This window comes from Grus americana, chromosome 3 (assembly GCF_028858705.1).
Source record: "Grus americana isolate bGruAme1 chromosome 3, bGruAme1.mat, whole genome shotgun sequence".
In the NCBI taxonomy this organism is placed as follows: Eukaryota; Metazoa; Chordata; class Aves; order Gruiformes; family Gruidae; genus Grus; species Grus americana.
Genome location: NC_072854.1, coordinates 15,666,540 through 15,683,560, shown reverse-complemented (window position 1 = coordinate 15,683,560; position 17,021 = coordinate 15,666,540). Strand labels below are relative to the sequence as shown.

The 17,021-nt window shown below is 40.3% G+C and overlaps 1 protein-coding gene across 9 annotated transcripts in view; it reads left to right on the top strand.

Moving 5' to 3' along the window:
- Nucleotides 1-17,021, top strand: part of LPIN1 (lipin 1) — an 86,297-nt gene that overhangs the window by 42,920 nt on the left and 26,356 nt on the right. For 6 of the 9 annotated variants that reach the window (XR_008576271.1, XR_008576270.1, XM_054819357.1 and 3 more), the window contains 6 exons: nt 4,280-4,480; nt 5,816-5,911; nt 7,188-7,522; nt 8,364-8,483; nt 9,626-9,733; nt 15,904-16,033. Coding sequence is in view for 7 of the 9 variants with exons in the window: in XM_054819357.1 (XP_054675332.1) it covers nt 4,280-4,480; nt 5,816-5,911; nt 7,188-7,522; nt 8,364-8,483; nt 9,626-9,733; nt 15,904-16,033 (990 nt within the window). In the remaining 2 variants the exon portion in view is untranslated. The remainder of the gene's footprint in view (nt 1-4,279; nt 4,481-5,815; nt 5,912-7,187; nt 7,523-8,363; nt 8,484-9,625; nt 9,734-15,903; nt 16,034-17,021) is intronic. The other 3 variants (XM_054819358.1, XM_054819360.1, XM_054819359.1) reach the window with 1 other exon arrangement.

The window sequence follows — 17,021 nt, the reverse complement described above, 5'->3', positions numbered from 1 at the left end:
TTTTGTTTTTCAAAAACTGTCTTTAGAGCATATTGAATAGCACTTGTATCCCTTAAGTAATTTGGACGTGTGTGGATATCTAACGTGTTACTCATTGTATTGTGGCACCTGAGGAGACACTAGGTCTCACAAAAGGAAAAAAGGCCTGTAGTTCCTATGACTTTCAGTATTTTATTTTACAAAATGCGGTAAAGAAAGATGAAATGGTATGGGGAAGAGCTAGGCTGTTAAAAAACAGGCCACAAAGGGTACAATTACTAGCTTTTTCAGTGGAATTAGGACATAGTCTGGTGTACCTGTATGAAAGAAGTGGATTAACTGGATGACAATGCATTTGATCTTACTGTGGCATCCAGTAGAGCGGGACTTTAAAGAATTAACTTTGTTAGGTCAATCTTTGCTAAGTTAATAAATCAGTTAAGTAATAGGGGAACACCTAGCTAGTTATTTTTCACTTATTTTTCCAGTTCTGAAAAATGACTGCTGTCTTTAACAATCAAAGGAGTTGGAAATTTTCTGAGCCTCCTGGCAGGTGATGCTAGTTAAATTGACATTAAAAATTATAGTAGAAAATACTTTTAATTTCATAATAGATGCATAACGTAGGGCTGTGGAGTGTCTCCTATCAAAGAACAAAACTCAAGCCATTGAAAAATCCTGACAGAAGCAGTACAGACTGTTCTCACTTGCTGCAAGCTTAGATCAAAAATTCTGAATTTTTGCAGCAGCAAAAAATATTCTATGCTATGTCCACTAGCATGGTATAAGAACAAGATTTTACTAAATTCAGTATAATTAACAGGCATGGGGGTTTAACCCATGACGTAAAGTCATGTTTACTGCTGAAGTTACTGCTGCCTGGTTAGTAAGTAAAAGACTTCTTGGAGTGGCCAGAGTAAAATGTTGCTCCAAAACCACATGCAGTCTCTCCGGGGTTTGAGGAATGTTGGTTTCCTGGAGTAGTGACATAGTATGGACTGACTTTAGGTTCGGCGTATAAACTTAAAAACCTCAGACTCCAAACAATCTGAGCTTTTGTTGGCATGTATAAAAGTTAGGATAAAAGACCTACATCCATTTCTGAACTCTCCCCCATTTTAACCACAGCATCTTTTGTTCCCTGCATTGGAAATATAAACCCATTTTTGTCTGGTTTCCTGAGGAAGTGGGATTTATGTGATTAGTCTCCCAGTCTGTCTTTTAATTCCACAGTGATTTTGTTACACAGGCCAGGTTCAGCCCAGCTTGAAAGGAGTGCCCATCATCAGCTGACTGTTTGAATGTGGCACTTTCTTTTTAAGGGGTAAGAGATTTTCACTGTATGGAAGCAAGCTGTGTTGTGCCAGTTGGCCTCAGAGCTTGATGATGGTGTCTAACTTTTTCAATTAATGAGTATAGAAATAATCTCTGTGTCCTGAGACAGGGCAGGCAGTGCGGCTAAGATTGGTTGTGAACAAGAAGAGTTGCAAAATTCTCTGTTTAGGAGTTTAGGAGACCTGCTGGTGTAACTTTTTAAGAGCGTGTGTGAGTCCTCACATTTGTGTTGTTTGCCCATAACTCTCTCGAACAGTTGGGTGTATGTACTGTCCCAGCAACTCCTTCTCCACCAAGGAAGTTGTGGCTGTTTTGCACCTAGGCATTTTGTTGCTTCAGCAGATGAAGCATTAACTGGGGTGAACTACACCATGTAATTTTGAGTCTTATTCTAGCGATCTTTAAATTTAATCTTAGCTCAATAAGAAATGTGTTTCTTATTGTGCTTTAGGTCAGAAAAATCCCCAATAGAAACTGAAGTGTTTTCCAAAGCAAAGGGATAATTTTAGAAGTGTGCTTACATCTGTCACCCTGGAGGCTCACTTTTGAACTTAGGTCTGTGTCTGTGTGGTGCCAGCTTTTTAAAGAGTTCAGATGATGGCCACCAAGATAATTAGGTGGCTTAAGAGCTTTTGAGTTAAAAGGAGAGGCTTGTTTAGTTGTCAGGGTATTCAGTTACCTGTTGGGGGGATATGGAGGAAACAGAGCCAGAATCTTAGGGGTGCACAGTGGTAGGACAAGAGACAATGGGCATAAGTTGCAACAAGGGAAATTTGGATGAGATATTGGGAAGAAACTTTTCACGGTGAGGACAGACAAACATAGGAACAGGAGCGAAGGGAGGCTGAGAAATCTCCATCCTTGAAGACATTGAGAACCCAATGGGACCATGGTCATGGGCAACCTGGTCCAAGCTGGCCCTCCTTTGGGCAAACTCTTGGACCAGGTGACCTCCAGAGGTGTGTTCCAACCTGTTGTTCTGTGACACAGCACAGGGTGTGGCGTGAGCTTAAAGTGCAGTTGCATATGAAACATTTTACCACTAGATTTGCATTCAGGAAGGCATGTTTCTAATGCGTAATAGAAGCCTAGAAGTGCTAATGCCAGTTGAATACTGGAGAACTGAATATGATAGCTTTTTCTGCCATGAGGTTTTCATGTGTTGACTTTTCAGTAGGTGGCACTTTCTAGATGCGTGGATTGAAGGCTGTGCAGAAGTGCTTCTCCAAACAGTATTTAGGGATTGTTCTTTCATTAGTTAACATCTTGCACACTAAATACGTCCAAAAAAAAAAAATTCTGGTTTTCAAAGTTAGTGCCTAGTTTTAATCTTAATCTTTTTGTGATTCAGCTCCCCAGTTGTCAGATGAGAGCATCAGCAGTTTTCAGGGGCAATGTAGTGATGACTATCAGAAAGCCCAAAAGAACATAAAAAATTCTTCCTTCAGAGCATGGTTTGTGTCCTGATACCCATGTATGGCAGTAGAAACAGAGCAGAAAGCAAAGCTTCAGTCCATCCTATGTGGAGGGACTTTTGAAAAAACCCACAGGTGATCATTAATTAATTAGAACAATTATACATGAAGAGACCAGCCTTAATTATAGCATTTCCCAACTTTCCAATTTTTTACTGTAGTGCTTTCAGTCTATTCTTTTAATAGTTGCTTCTAAGTATAAATCACAGTTAAAAATTGGAGCTGTTTTTACAGCATCTCACACTTGCATCTTTTTGTTGTTCATGGAAGAACCCAGCTGAAAGAGTCTCTGTTGTAGCAGCTGATGCTGGTTGACACATGCTGCCAGCTCAGTGCAGTGACTGTCGCTCAGACTCTGAGCTCAGTTCTGCTCTCATCATCATCAATGAGAGTTTTAGCATTGCCTACCGTGCAAGTGTCTCTCTTACTGATGTCCAGGTAATGTAGTCCAGTCTAGCAAAGAACTTGTATGTGAGGCATGTGCTTTATACTGAGCGCACAAAGACTTTCCTGAAATCAGTGTCTTAGAATCTGTAAGAGGTGTTGGAAAAATAATGAAAACAAGAGACGGTAAAAGTCCTTAAGGTCTCTAGTGTTCAAGAAACTATATCCGCTTAAATTCCTTCATATTTTGAGAACCCTTAAAAGACTTTTTGAACTTCTAAGTATGTCTAAGTATGCATGCTGTCCTGTCTAGGGCACTAAGTGTATTAATGGAGCATAAACAGAATGTCCATTAACAGAGTAGAAGCAGGAAACTAAATGCTAAATACTAAATAAATCCAGGAGCAGGGGAAATAAAGCCAAACACTTCAGCCATCAACACATGCCTAATTTTTAGTGAACCTGCTGGTACTAAAAGGCTGTTTTAAAACAAGAATGGTAAAGTTGCATTAGGAAGCACTCTGAAGTTCAGATGCTTTGGATTGAAGATTGCTTGTCAAACCTTAATGTGTATCTATTGTGCATATGCATTATAATAATCTTTTAATGGGAGAAATCCCTATAAAGTGGGAAAATTGGCTTTGACTTCAGTGTGGTGGAAAATTAGATCTGCTTAAAGCAATTCACTTGCCCTGCCCTTAAAAGCCTGTAGAAATACATGAGAAAAGTATATTCAGTGTTGAGGGCACAATAAATGATAGGAGGAGATGTTATTTTGGAAGTAATGATTTTCTCTTCAGAGATAATTGGAGACATTTATGAGCTGCAGAGTCTAAAAGTCTGACAGTGGTTTTGAATGCAACTGATTTTATGAACTTTTGAAAGTTATTACAATTCTCTAACAAGGTCTCTTGCTTTTGTCTTTTAATAGCTCTCTACAAACGCACATCAGCTGTAAATAAATTAGGTGGGAAATCCTGATTCTATGTGAAGTTGTTAATTGGAGAAACAGGAGAATACCCCACTGCTGGAATCTCCATCTCTCAAATGTCTCTAAAATATAAAGCAGGGATCAAAATCTTATTTGTTCTATCTTTGCCTTTCAGGTCCAAACCATGAATTACGTTGGACAGTTAGCAGGGCAAGTGTTTGTAACTGTGAAGGAGCTCTATAAGGGACTAAACCCAGCCACATTGTCGGGATGTATAGATATAATTGTTGTACGCCAGCCAGATGGAAATCTTCAGTGTTCCCCTTTCCATGTACGCTTTGGGAAAATGGGAGTTCTACGTTCCCGGGAGAAAGTGGTAAGAACATGGACAATTTTGATGTGTTCTGTCTGTGGGTTAACTCTAATGACATGAAAGTTACTGAATGTTCTGTGGTATGCTTGTCAAGGTTTTCTTTAGACACTCCGTATAAAGTGCCCAAACTGAGGCAAGGTTCAATTAAAATGGTTGTTACTGATTCTTGCATTTCAAAGCATAATTTGTAAGACATTGACTTAGAATAAAACAAACAAACAAAAAGCCATGACATTTGTAACATTTCAATAAAGCAAAATTTTTAATGTCCTAATTTGGGCCTATACTAAATTTCATTAGTGATCATGTATTAAGACTCCTTTTTTTAACCTGTTCAATGATAGTTACGAAAAGGGAGGTAATAATGAAGGAATATTTTCAGATAACACAATGTTGAGGTTAATCGAAGCTAGAAAAAGCAATGAGGACCTTGAGATAAATGTAACCAGGCTGAATGACCTGGCAATATGATATCAGATCCAAAGTTGCCAGTGAGTAATGCACAACAGATTATTTTAAGAAATAATTTGTAACTACATACAGTCTAGGTTGTAGTGTAGCTATAATTGTTCAGCAGAAAGATCCTAATGTCATCATGGACCTTGCTCCATTCTTACATAAATCAGAAAGGAATTCCAATATTTAGGACAGGTAAAAGTTGAAAATGTTACTGTGCCAATATTGTACTGTGTCCTGAAATATAACATAAATGTAGACTTGTCCAAGTCTCAAAAAAACACAAGTGAAAATAGAGTTGGTGGCAAGAATGGTTATAGGCAAAGAGAGAGATCCTCCTGAGAAGAAATGGAAATAGTTTGGGCTGTATAGCGGTGAGATAAATGTGCGGAAGAAACAGACACCTGAATTGTGTCAAGAATGTAAAACAATTTTTCTTACTTGTGCTTCTCATAGTGTAAAGAGAAGTCTATTTAATGAATTTGAAAGACAGCATATTAAAAATTTGCATGTGGAAGTATTTCTTGCACAATTTGAAATTAGGCTATGAATTAAAAGAGCAAAAAGATTTGTGTGGTGAGTGAAGCATTCAGAATTACATTTAAAAAGATTCAGGACTTTATATAATGGCTATAAACCTTCTTGAGTAGAGGAGCAAGAGAGCAATGAGCTGGACAAGGTAAAAAAAAATCATTTTGAACAATTGATGGCCTTGTGAAGGGGTGAGGAGAGAAACAGACATTCACTATTTTATGTTTATTATAAGGTTTCCTACACTTCCCTGAGAAGCATTTGCCCAGTACTGCGGTAGGATAGCTGAACAGGAACTGTGTACCTAAAATAACTTTCTTTTCATATAAGAATATATTTATTTTCTTCCAGGTTGACATAGAAATTAATGGAGAGGCTGTAGATTTGCACATGAAACTAGGAGACAATGGAGAGGCCTTTTTTGTGCAGGAGATGGATAATGATCAGGTAAGAGTCAAAACTAATTTTAATTTCTTAAAAATTCAATGCCTGCTCTTCAGTGTCAGTTTTGACTTTAGGAATTTTGTTGAAAAATATACCTTTAACCATTTTATTGTTTTGAAAGTTTCTGAACAATTTTCTGCTATGGAAATTCAATACTATGCAGTTACTTCATTTTTTGAGTTGGTGAGATTTGGAAAAATCTAAAGAAGGTAATCACATAACTGAAAAATAAATCGTAGTTTATGTGCATGCCAGTACGTGAACAGAAATAACATGTACAGAGTTCACATGCTCCGTAGATGTGTGCAACAGAGGTTAGTATGTCCATGGACCTGTTTTTTTCAGAAATCTTTATTTTGATCATATGTACTCAGCAGACTGGCAGTAAAAGTGCACATACCTTGTAAACATCTGTGCACGCAGTAGTTCTGGTACTCACCAAAGACATGATCTTGCAACTGTTTTCATGTGGAATTACATTTAAATGAAAATGCCTGCAGTTGAGATGTGTGATTAAATACTAGTCTGTATAAGTTATGGTCACACTAATTTTGAGTAGTCCACACATAATACAAGAAAAGCTCTTTACAGGCATTTCTCTTCAGAGATCCCCAATGAGTTTTGTCCCTGTCCAGAATGGGATGAGTTTTCAAATTCTTACATTGAATATGATATTATTAGTTTCAGGTGAGAGCTGTGTGCATGTGCAGTATTCATCTCTATATCTTTATGTTTAAATATTCTGATCTTTATATTTAAATCTTCGGTGTGGTAACAGTTATTTGGTGACTGAAAATTTCTAGAAATACTTCCATGAGTATCTAGGGATCTTTTTGTGTGTGTGTGTGTGTGTATATATATATATGTGTGATTATGTGACCTAGTTATAAACTGCTGACCTGCCTGACTACTGTCTGTCATCTGAGTTGTGAAGGAGAATTGGATTTTATAAAATGTTCAGGTTATAAACTAGGATTTTGTTTCTGCTCTGTATCTAGCATCTGGTGGACAGAGACTCATGCCATATCCTGGCCAATATTAGATGCTCAGAGAACCCTCTTCATTAAGAATATTGTTCCTGGCTTGTCTAAGGAGATGCAGCTATGGAATAATTTCCATATGATACAGGATCATACTGAGCATCTGGATGTATAATCTTTGTTACTTTTCTGAGGAATAAATGACTTGGGTTTTGGCAATTGTGCATGGATTTTAGAACCAGATTTATGACTGGTGGAGGAACTAATATGTTGTATGGTTTGAATTTTTGCTTTCGCAGGAGGTAATTCCTTATCATCTCTCCACATCTCCCATTCTGTCTGAGGGAACTGCTTTAATGGAAGCTCAGCTGAAGAGGAACTCCATAGACAGGATAAGAAACCTGGACACCAGTGCATCCTCACAAGTACCACCCCAAGCCCACGGATCCCAGCCTTCTACTGAAACATCTCCAGTCTGTAGCTCTTTGAAAAAAAGGAGGAAAAAGAGGAGGAAGTCTACCCATAAAATAGACAGCTTAAAAAGAGAAGACAATGGAGACACATCAGAAGATGAAGACATGTTTCCTATAGAGATTAGCTCAGAGGATGAAAAAGAACCGTTGGACAATTCAAGGTAAAAGAGTGGAATTGTAATATGGAATGGAAACCTACTGCTGGGTTAATGTTCCATTCCATACCTTCTAACAGTAATTTCTATCTAAGTTATCATGGCTGATGAACATGTTTCTTTAAGAAGCAGCTTTAGGCTAGAAAGCTATTGGGAATGTTAGTAACAAAAATAATGGAAGTAATCATTGAGGTGCTGGAGCGTGTCCAAAGAAGAGCAATGACGCTGGTGAAGGGTCTAGAGCACAAGTCTTATGAGAAGTGGCTGAGGGAACTGGGGTTGTTTAGGCTGGAGAAGAGGAGGCTGAGGGGAGACCTTATTGCTCTCTACAGCTACCTGAAAGGAGGTTGTAGCCAGATGGCTGTTGGTCTCCTCTCCCAAGTAACAAGTGATAGGACAAGAGGAAATGGCCTCAAGTTGTGCCAGGGGAGGTTTAGATTGGATATTAGGAAACATTTATTCACCAGAAGGGTTGTCAGTCACTGGAACAGGCTGCCTGGGGAAGTGGTTGAGTCACCATCCCTGGAGGTATTTAAAAGATGTGTAGATGTGGTGCTTAGGGACATGGTTTAGTGGTGGACTTGGCAGTGCTAGGTTAATGGTTGGACTTGATGATCTTAAAGGTCTTTTCCAACCAAAATGATTCTATGATTCTGTGACATTGAAAACATAAGAACAATCCTCCATCATGCTGTGAACTAGAAGGTGTGAATCAGATAACAAACCCCCCCTACTGTGGAGAAGAATTAACTTGAACTAAAAGGAGATAGAGAAATGTTTTCTGATGTATATGACAGTTCAGTAATCAAGCATGGTTTTTAAATGTCACGTCTTTCCCTATACCTAGGATCCCTGTTCCGGATGTGTTTGTTGATGATGTATCTGACATAAAGACTCCTGCTGTTTCTACGTTTTCTCAGTCTGCATCTTACCCTCATTCAGATGGAGAATGGTCACCTATTCAAAGGTACTTTATCTGACAGTACAGTTCTAAAAAATCTTCCTCTTTCCATTAATGTCTTATATGCTAGTGCTATATGAAGCCTTATTAAAAATTTTGGTATCAAACGTGGTCACTGTCAACTACTAGCTGAATGCTTTCTGTATTTGAATTCAGATAGTGTACAAAAACTTCAGGTTAGCTTTGTCCTTGATTCAAAAATGCGCGCATACGAATACAGGTCCACAAATTCTGAAGAATATTTATATCCGTTAATGTCACTGTTTGCATATAAATACTGTAGAGAGGATGAATGTTTTGTGAAATCTGAATGTTTGCCTGATGCACACACCTTGTAAGGACTTCAGTCAATGCAGGTGTATAAATCTTTCACACTTTGGGTGTAATCCTTTTAAGAACTTGCAAGATTGAAGTTGATATATAAAAATAAGATTTTTTTTTTTTTAATGAATAGGAATATGACCTTTTTTTGTCCCTTTGAAAGCTAATCTAATGAGTTGCACAGTTAGCTAGACATGAAATATTTCTTGTGTGAAAAGAACACACACAGTAATCTGCTTACTTTTTCCTGTATGTATATTTGTGTGCGTGTGATTTCAAAACAGATCAGTTTGGACCTCCTTTCTGGTGACTGAAACACTCTCAAAAAGGGACAATTTTTCCACTTAATGTGATTGCATTGCAATTCCAATGAAGTCTCTGTGTGTGTGCGCGTGCTCCTGTGCACACGTGCCCCACGTCCTCCATGCAGACTATTGGAGTGGAGACCTTATCCTAAGAAGTCTAATCTGAATATACTGCCTCTGTAGTTGAGGGGCAGAGGAAGGGATAGCAAGGAGATTATTTCAGAGCAAGGGCTTCATTTAAATATTTTGAATTGCATTCTAGAAGAAACTTTCTCCATTGTCTGTAAAGCTTAATGCAATTAGCTTCACCAGTCTGGTGATACCATGTGTCATACCCTTCCCCATCGATGGCTTTTTGAACTGTATGTTCCGTTTGTTTTTTGATGGCAGTTTTCTGCATTTTGAAAACTCTAGATATAAATTCAGCATTCATGTAGCTCATGCACAAAGAGCTTATGTTAATCAGCACTTGTGAATAATGACACCCTGTTTTTCTTTCTACCAACACGCTGTTCTGTCCAGTAAGCCTATAGATTGCACAGGGCAATCCTGTCTTCTCACTGTTCCAGCAGACGGAGGCCTATCTAACTCTTGTCCTCAACAATCTTCTCACTTTTCTCCTCCAGACAGGTAGAACAGTTGTCCTCCCTCTTTTCTGGGCTGCTCTTTGATCCTTTTAACACATTAATACACTTTTAACGCAATAGTATGTGAACTTCATTGAACTTATAACCGCACTTATTGCTAACCCAGCCACTTTGAAATAAAGTGACATTGAATACCACTTCTTCTGCTTCTTTGTGGGCATTGACTGGAGGTAAGTCACCTTCATGAGTCATCCGTTGAATGAGGATTGCTAATATAAAATCAGGCCAGTGAAAACCTAGGTTAAAACTGAAGTTGATTAAGATGATAAAAAAAAAAAAAGGAAGAACTTAGCTAGTGAAAACTTACATTCCTCTGAAGATTGACATTTCCACATGACTTTTTACAGTCAGTGTATATTTTAATGACACTTCTGTCCCATGATTTTCTTGAGTTGTTTGCTTGTACATAGGTTGCAAAAGTAAAAGCAAAACAAAGGCTTCAGAGATTAGAATCATAGAAGCATAGAATATCCTGAGTTGGAAGGGACCCATAAGGATCATCAAGTCCAACTCCTGGCTTCACACGGGACCAGCCGAATCAGAGCATATGACTGAGAGCACTGTCTAGACACTTCTTGAACTCAGTCAAGCTCGGTGCTGTGACCACTTCCCTGGGGAGCCTGTTCCAGTGCCCGACCACCCTCTTGGTGAAGAACCTTTTCCTGATATGCAACCTAAACCTCCCCTGTCGCAGCTTCATGCTATTCCCTTGGGTTAGTGAGCAATTAAGTAAGCAATAAGGAGTGCAAAACTTGTAATGGGAGGAGCCCAGTACCAAAAGAGAACTTTTCCTGTTTTAGGGGTGGGGAAGACTTTCTGTATATTCGATTGCAGTGGGGGAGCATTTTATAGAGTAAAGATGACACAATAGATAAGGGATCTTTTCTAAAGTTTAGGAGACCCAGACTTAAGCCTTTGCTGTAGCATAGGATACCTCTGACTCTGGACTCTTTTCTACAGAGCTAAAAGTGGATACAGACACTTTTTCTGATATCTTAAATTCGAGATGTCTCAAGATTCTGCAGCCAGACCGTTTCTCTCCATTGAGTCACTGGAGAGAAGTTACAGCAACTCAGTTAAAATATTTTAAAGTAGGTGTCTGAATATGACCTCTACAATTCTCCATTAATGCTGGGGAAGCTTTAAGTAATAAATCAGGCTAAATTGCTCATGGCTTATCTTGACATAGATGCCATACTAGGTGCCTAAGGCTGTATTGAAACTGAAAATCTTGAGACTTTCCCAGCTTCTCGGTCTGCCCTCTTTAACCTGACCATTCTGCAGCACTGAGTCAAGGTGAGATCCTGGGACATTCAAGGCTGTTCTCTGCAGTGTTTTTCATGGGAAGGAAGGGCAGGCACACAGGCTGGGATGGCGCAGGGATGTGCTCTGGGTGGCTCCATGAAGTTTGCTCTGGAGTTCACCTGCCCTGCAGTCTAGATATACAGCTAAAGTGCTCTGATAACTTGAGTAAGGCCCTCTCTGTGTCTGCAACTGTTTTCCTCTGTGTGAAATAAGAAATATCTGTTAAGGAATACGTAGGACTGTGACACAAATACTCAGCATTTATGGCATGTGAATCAGACATGCTGATCTAAACGACTGAAGTTTCCCTTCCTTCTTGTGCAGTGTTGACAGGATGGGTGGCTCTAGTCTGATCTGCAATATCTCAGCAATCTATGTAAGACAAGAGAATTTCAACTGGGCTGAGTCAGTGCCTAACTTAAGGACAGGGGAATTGCAAGGCATAGTTCAGCCCAAGACAAATGTCTTGGTGGTGTAAGGAGTAAAGAACCCATTTTGAGTCTGATCCATGGATGCATTTGCGGGATACTGTCACTGGGTTACAAATCCTACGCTGTCTTGGCATTCAGCCTTACTGACTCCTAGAGCAAGCATAACATTAATTCAGGATTTAATTTGACCTAACTGAGCTAAAAAAATCAATGAAAGGAATGTGATTGCGAGCTTTATTAGTCTTGAGTCTCATTTTACTTTGGTGGCAATAGTATGAAGTGAATAGAGTCCCCGTGCGGGTAAAGGAGACAACATCTGTCATTACATATGGAAGCAGAACTATACAAACAGGAAGTATACAAACAGGACTGTAGTAGGCATAATTGCCACCTGTGTCCATAAACTACAGAGATTATTGTTGCTGTTCCAGAAAGATATTAGTTGGAGAGAGTAGCTATTGGATGTAACAACAATATGGTGTACAAAGAAAAAAGTAAAGGTATTTCTCTGTAATGGAAAACCAGCTCTCATCGGGAGGCCACCAACCCTGTATTAATGTTTGTGGGTGGCATAGAAAATTCCAGCTTATGTTCCAGATGATATAAGGAAGGAGAATGCTTTAGTATGCTTTTATACAAACAAAATAATTTACCCCGTTTGCCTTGCATGTTTGCAGTCTGATTTGGTCTTGGGCCTTTTAAATTAAGATGACATTGCAATGATAATTCTGGTCTACCCTGAGGTTGTATTAGCATTTGTACACTAATCTACAGAGAGAAATCAACTGAAAAGAATTCTGAAGATCTAACATCTTGTTACTACTAAGTCCTTATATTTTATTGTCTAGAAAAGTAATATTTATAGAATGAGAATTAAGATGTCTCCATTGTGCATGTGTTGAAAGTTCAGTAGATAGCGTGTACTTTGTTTTGGGAGAATGGGTAATATTTTGGGGGGTTGGATGCTCACTTTGTTCCTAACTTACCATGGTTATACTTGTAGCTATATCTACTCTGACCAATAACCCAGATGCGCGCATGGATCATCGGGCAGCCTTTTGCAGCAAGAGCCTTCTCAAAGCAAAACTCTGCCTGTTTTAACATACACACATATGCAAATGCCATATTTCTGGCACTTGCATGTGTGTGTCTGGCAATATACATTATGGTTCTTGGCGCTGAGTAAGTCTGGACTTCTTCCCCACTCAGTTGTGTACAAGGGAACTGTATTTTCAGGGAAAATTATGGAAAAGGCAAGGTTCCACCCTTCCACACACCACCTCCCACCCCCATCAGTGTTCTTACTGCAAAATACAGAGGTTCTAGCCCAAACCGAAGCAATGCCTGTATTCTCTCAGGTCACCTGGCTAGGTAAGTGAACCTGGGCTGAATATACCCCAAAGCCCAGACTGGAGATTTTTCTAAGTAAATGGTAGGTATTTTTAAGGTTAAAATGTATGTAGTGCACAGATTCTCGTGCAGTGACACCACTTACTTAAATCTAGATGTTTTGAGCTTAAAGCAGCATTAGAACCATTACTACCTGCTGACATTTTCTGAAGTGCCCAGGCTCCTAATTTCCAAGGTTTCAGTGGGCCCTAGATGCATGGAAAACACTGCAAATCCTTAAAATTTATCAGTGGGAGATGTAGAAGTTGCTGAAACCCCCCCCAGGCATTTCTTGAATCTTTAGAGCTTGAAAATACTTTTTAAATCACAGAATCATTTTGGTTGGAAAAGAACTTTAAGATCATCAAGTCCAACCATTAACCTAACACTGCCAAGTCCACCACTAAACCATGTCCCTAAGTACCACAGCTACGTGTCTTTTAAATACCTTCAGGGATGGTGACTCAACCACTTCCCCAGGCAGCCTGTTCCAATGCTTGATAAGCCTCTTGGTGAAGAAATGTTTCCTAATAGTCAATCTAAACCTCCCCTGGCACAACTTGAGGCCATTTCCTCTCATCATTTGTGACTTGGGAGAAGAGACCAACACCCACCAAATCATGTTGTATCGATTCCTTCAGCTGTCAAATGGTAGGTTATATGCTAAAGACTAATAAAAACTTAGGACCAAAAAAGATCTTACACAGTGATATTGCTTATAAATTTTGTAGTTTAGTTAGATAATGTAAATATCTGTAGCTAAAAAGTCATAGCATTTGTCCATATTCAAGGTACATCTTACTGCAACATAGATGAAGACAAGGAATAATGGAGATAATTAGGTTGCTATTTTTTCAGATGTGTAATTCATAGATTTTTAAAAGGTGCTTTGTGTTAGTGTGAAGTAATTATTTTCTTGTGACCAATGAATTCCCTAGCAGCTAGCTCTACAAAACTGTGTTACAATGAAAGAGCAAAACTGGTTTGGATATTCAGTTTATCCAGAGGAAGGTAAAGAATAAATCAAACATGAAGAATTTATACTAAACATGGGAAGACTTTTGTTTTTGCGAGTGAAGGTAACTCAGTTTGGACCTTTGATTTAGGAATGTTGTGGGTTCTTTTGTTGCTTGTAGTTTTTAAATCAGGATTGCATGAGTACACCAAAGACATGCTATGGCTCTGTGGTGGGTTGACCCTGGCTGGAGGCCAGGTGCCCACCAGAGCCGCTCTCTCACTCCCCTCATTCACTAAACAGGGGAGAAAAGGCATAACGAAATGCTTGTAGGTCGAGATAAGGACAGGGAGAGATCACTCACTAATTGTTGTCACGAGCAAAACAGACCAAACTTAGAGAGGGAATTCATCTAATTTATTACTAGGCAAAACAGAGTAGAGGAATGAGAAATAAAATCAACTCTTAAAATACTTCCCCCCACCCCTCCCATCTTCCCGGGCTCAACTTCACTCCCGGCTTCAACCTTCCCCCCCTCAGCGGCACAGGGGGACGGGGAGTGGGGGTTACGGTCAGTTCATCTCATGGTGTTTCTGCCGCTTCTTCATCCTCAGGGGGAGGACTCCTCTCATCGTTCCCCTGCTCCAGCATGGAGTCCCTCTCACGGGGTGCAGACCTTCAGGAGCAAACTGCTCCAGCGTGGGGTCCCCCACGAAGTCACAAGTCCTTCCAGCAAACCTGCCCTGGCGTGGGCTCCCCTCTTCACGGGTCCACCGGTCCGGCCAGGAGCTTGCTCCAGCGTGGGCTTCCCACGGGCCGCAGCCTCCTTCAGGTGCCTCCACCTGCTCCGGCGTGGGGTCCTCCACGGGCTGCAGGTGGAATCTCTACACCCCCTCATCCTTCCTCCATGGGCTGCAGGGGGACAGCCTGCTTCACCATGGTCTTCACCACAGGCTGCAGGGGGATCTCTGCTCCGGCGCCTGGAGCACCTCCTGCCCCTCCTTCTGCACTGACCTTGGTGTCTGCAGAGTTTCTTACATCTTCTCACTCCTCTCTCCAGCTGCAAAAGCTCTCTCTCTAAGTGTTTTTCTTCTTCTTAAATATGTTATCACAGAGGCGCTGATTGGCTTGGCCTTGGCCAGCGGCGGGCCCGTCTTGGAGCCGGCTGGCATTGGCTCTATCAGACACGGGAAGCTTCTAGCAGCTTCTCACAGAAGCCACCCCTGTAGCCCCCCCCCCCCGCTACCAAAACCTTGCCACGCAAACCCAACACAGGCTCAGACAAAAAACAATGGGCTTTGTTCAGGGGGGTTCTGGGTGAAATTGTATAACTTATGTTATGCAAATAGGCAGAGTAGATAATCTGAGTTTTTCCTTTTGTCCTTGAAATCAGTGAATTGTTATTTATTAATGACTGACCTGACACATTATTGACTTCACCACATTAAAAGTATGCTACAAACTGATAATTTACTAATCAATTATCAAATATATTGAGTAGTCAGCAAAGCAAACAGTTAAATATTTTTGAACTGTAAGGGCTCAAATTCTTTGTATAGCTCTCCTGCTGGTTTCCCTATAAACATGCATCCAAGGGTAGAACTGAACAAGTTAGTAGAAGAAACTAATCAACTGGATTCCTTAGACTAATTTTTACTTAGTCAGGATAAAGTGTCTTGTTGATTTGAGTGAGTAATTTCTACACTTCACATGCTTTATAACAATACTAACATCTGTTCATCTACTGCTGCTGGTACCATCCTCATTCTTTTTTCCACACAGAAAAACAAAAATCCTCTTGAAATGTGCAGGTCCAGTGCTCTTGTTCCATCTCTTTTAGCTTCTCAAATCCTGCTTCTGTGACAGCACTTAGTAAAAAATGGATCAGACCTCTGACTGCCAGTCTAAGAGGATCCTGAACTGTTTAAACTGGTTTTCCATGCTTTCACACTTTCAATTGGCTAATGATTATTTAGGTTTTCAATGCTTTGGGTTAATGGGTATCCGTTTGGAATGTGCTTAGTGCATTGTGGTTACTTCTCATTTTGTAATATTTTGTTTGTTTCTCTTCAGCCCATCAGGTTCACGCCCTCCTACTCCTCAGAGTGACTCAGAATTAGTCAGTAAACCTATGGAGAGGAGTGGACTGAAGAATAATCCCCACATGCACTGGGCATGGGGAGAGCTACCGCAGGCTGCAAAGGTATCCAACATAATTTGTTTAATTCCTGCTAGCATCTATTAAGAGACATCTATTGTGCTTTTAATAGACAGACTGCTAAAGAGGGAATGGATCCTGGTTTTACATAAAATTGCAGTGGTTTCTGTAAGAGAATTGCATCTTGCTCCTTAGGAGGTACAGGAAAGTACTGTGTGCCGCGGATGTTATCAACATTGATGACATACAGTAGAAAATGAAGAAGTATCTGAGACCTAGTCTTGTAAAAGTTAGAAGCTTAAATAACATAAAATCAAACTCAGTGTCCTTTGGTAAATCATTGAAATTCATAAATGGTCTTAAATGGAAATTGGGTGCTTGGTGTTAGCAGTGTGAGTAACAAAAGTTAAAATCAGTTGCTTAAGTACATAAGCATCCAGAAACACCTGCAGTTCTGTCTATCTAATGCCCATGTGTGCTGTTCTTTTGGCCGAGCCGACTGGCTTGGTGCCTGTCTCCTCCCTGAAGCCGTTTGCCCCAGTTAGATGGCAGGATCTGTAGTGTGCCGACAGCGCTGTCTCCCATGCTGCACAGCAGCCACGTGCAGCTGAGTACACTGCAGGTCAGTTGGGTACTGGCGGCTCCTTATGATCACTACAGAGTCAGAACTTTCGTACAGGAAAGGGGAGACTTAGGGCGTATGCCTGCCTCAGGGTGTGAGAAATAAAGGTCAGGCTCCAGTGGGATACTGCAACTATGGAGCAGGGATGGTGCAGGGTTTGGCCCCTCCTGCTGAAGGTTGGCTTCCCTGCAGAAAGAACTGCAGGAGCGATGGGGTCAGGAACAGTATAAAGAAACAAAATTCCTGCTTTGCAGGCCAGGGAAGTGGGTATCCTCCTCAGAAAAAAGACTTCTGCATTCTGGTGGTAGCACCAGAATTATAGTGGCATTATAATTTATCTTTTATTCACATGAATGGGAGTCCAGAATTCTTAATTCCTTCAGAAGAGCTCTGGCCTCTTCTTTAGTAGGC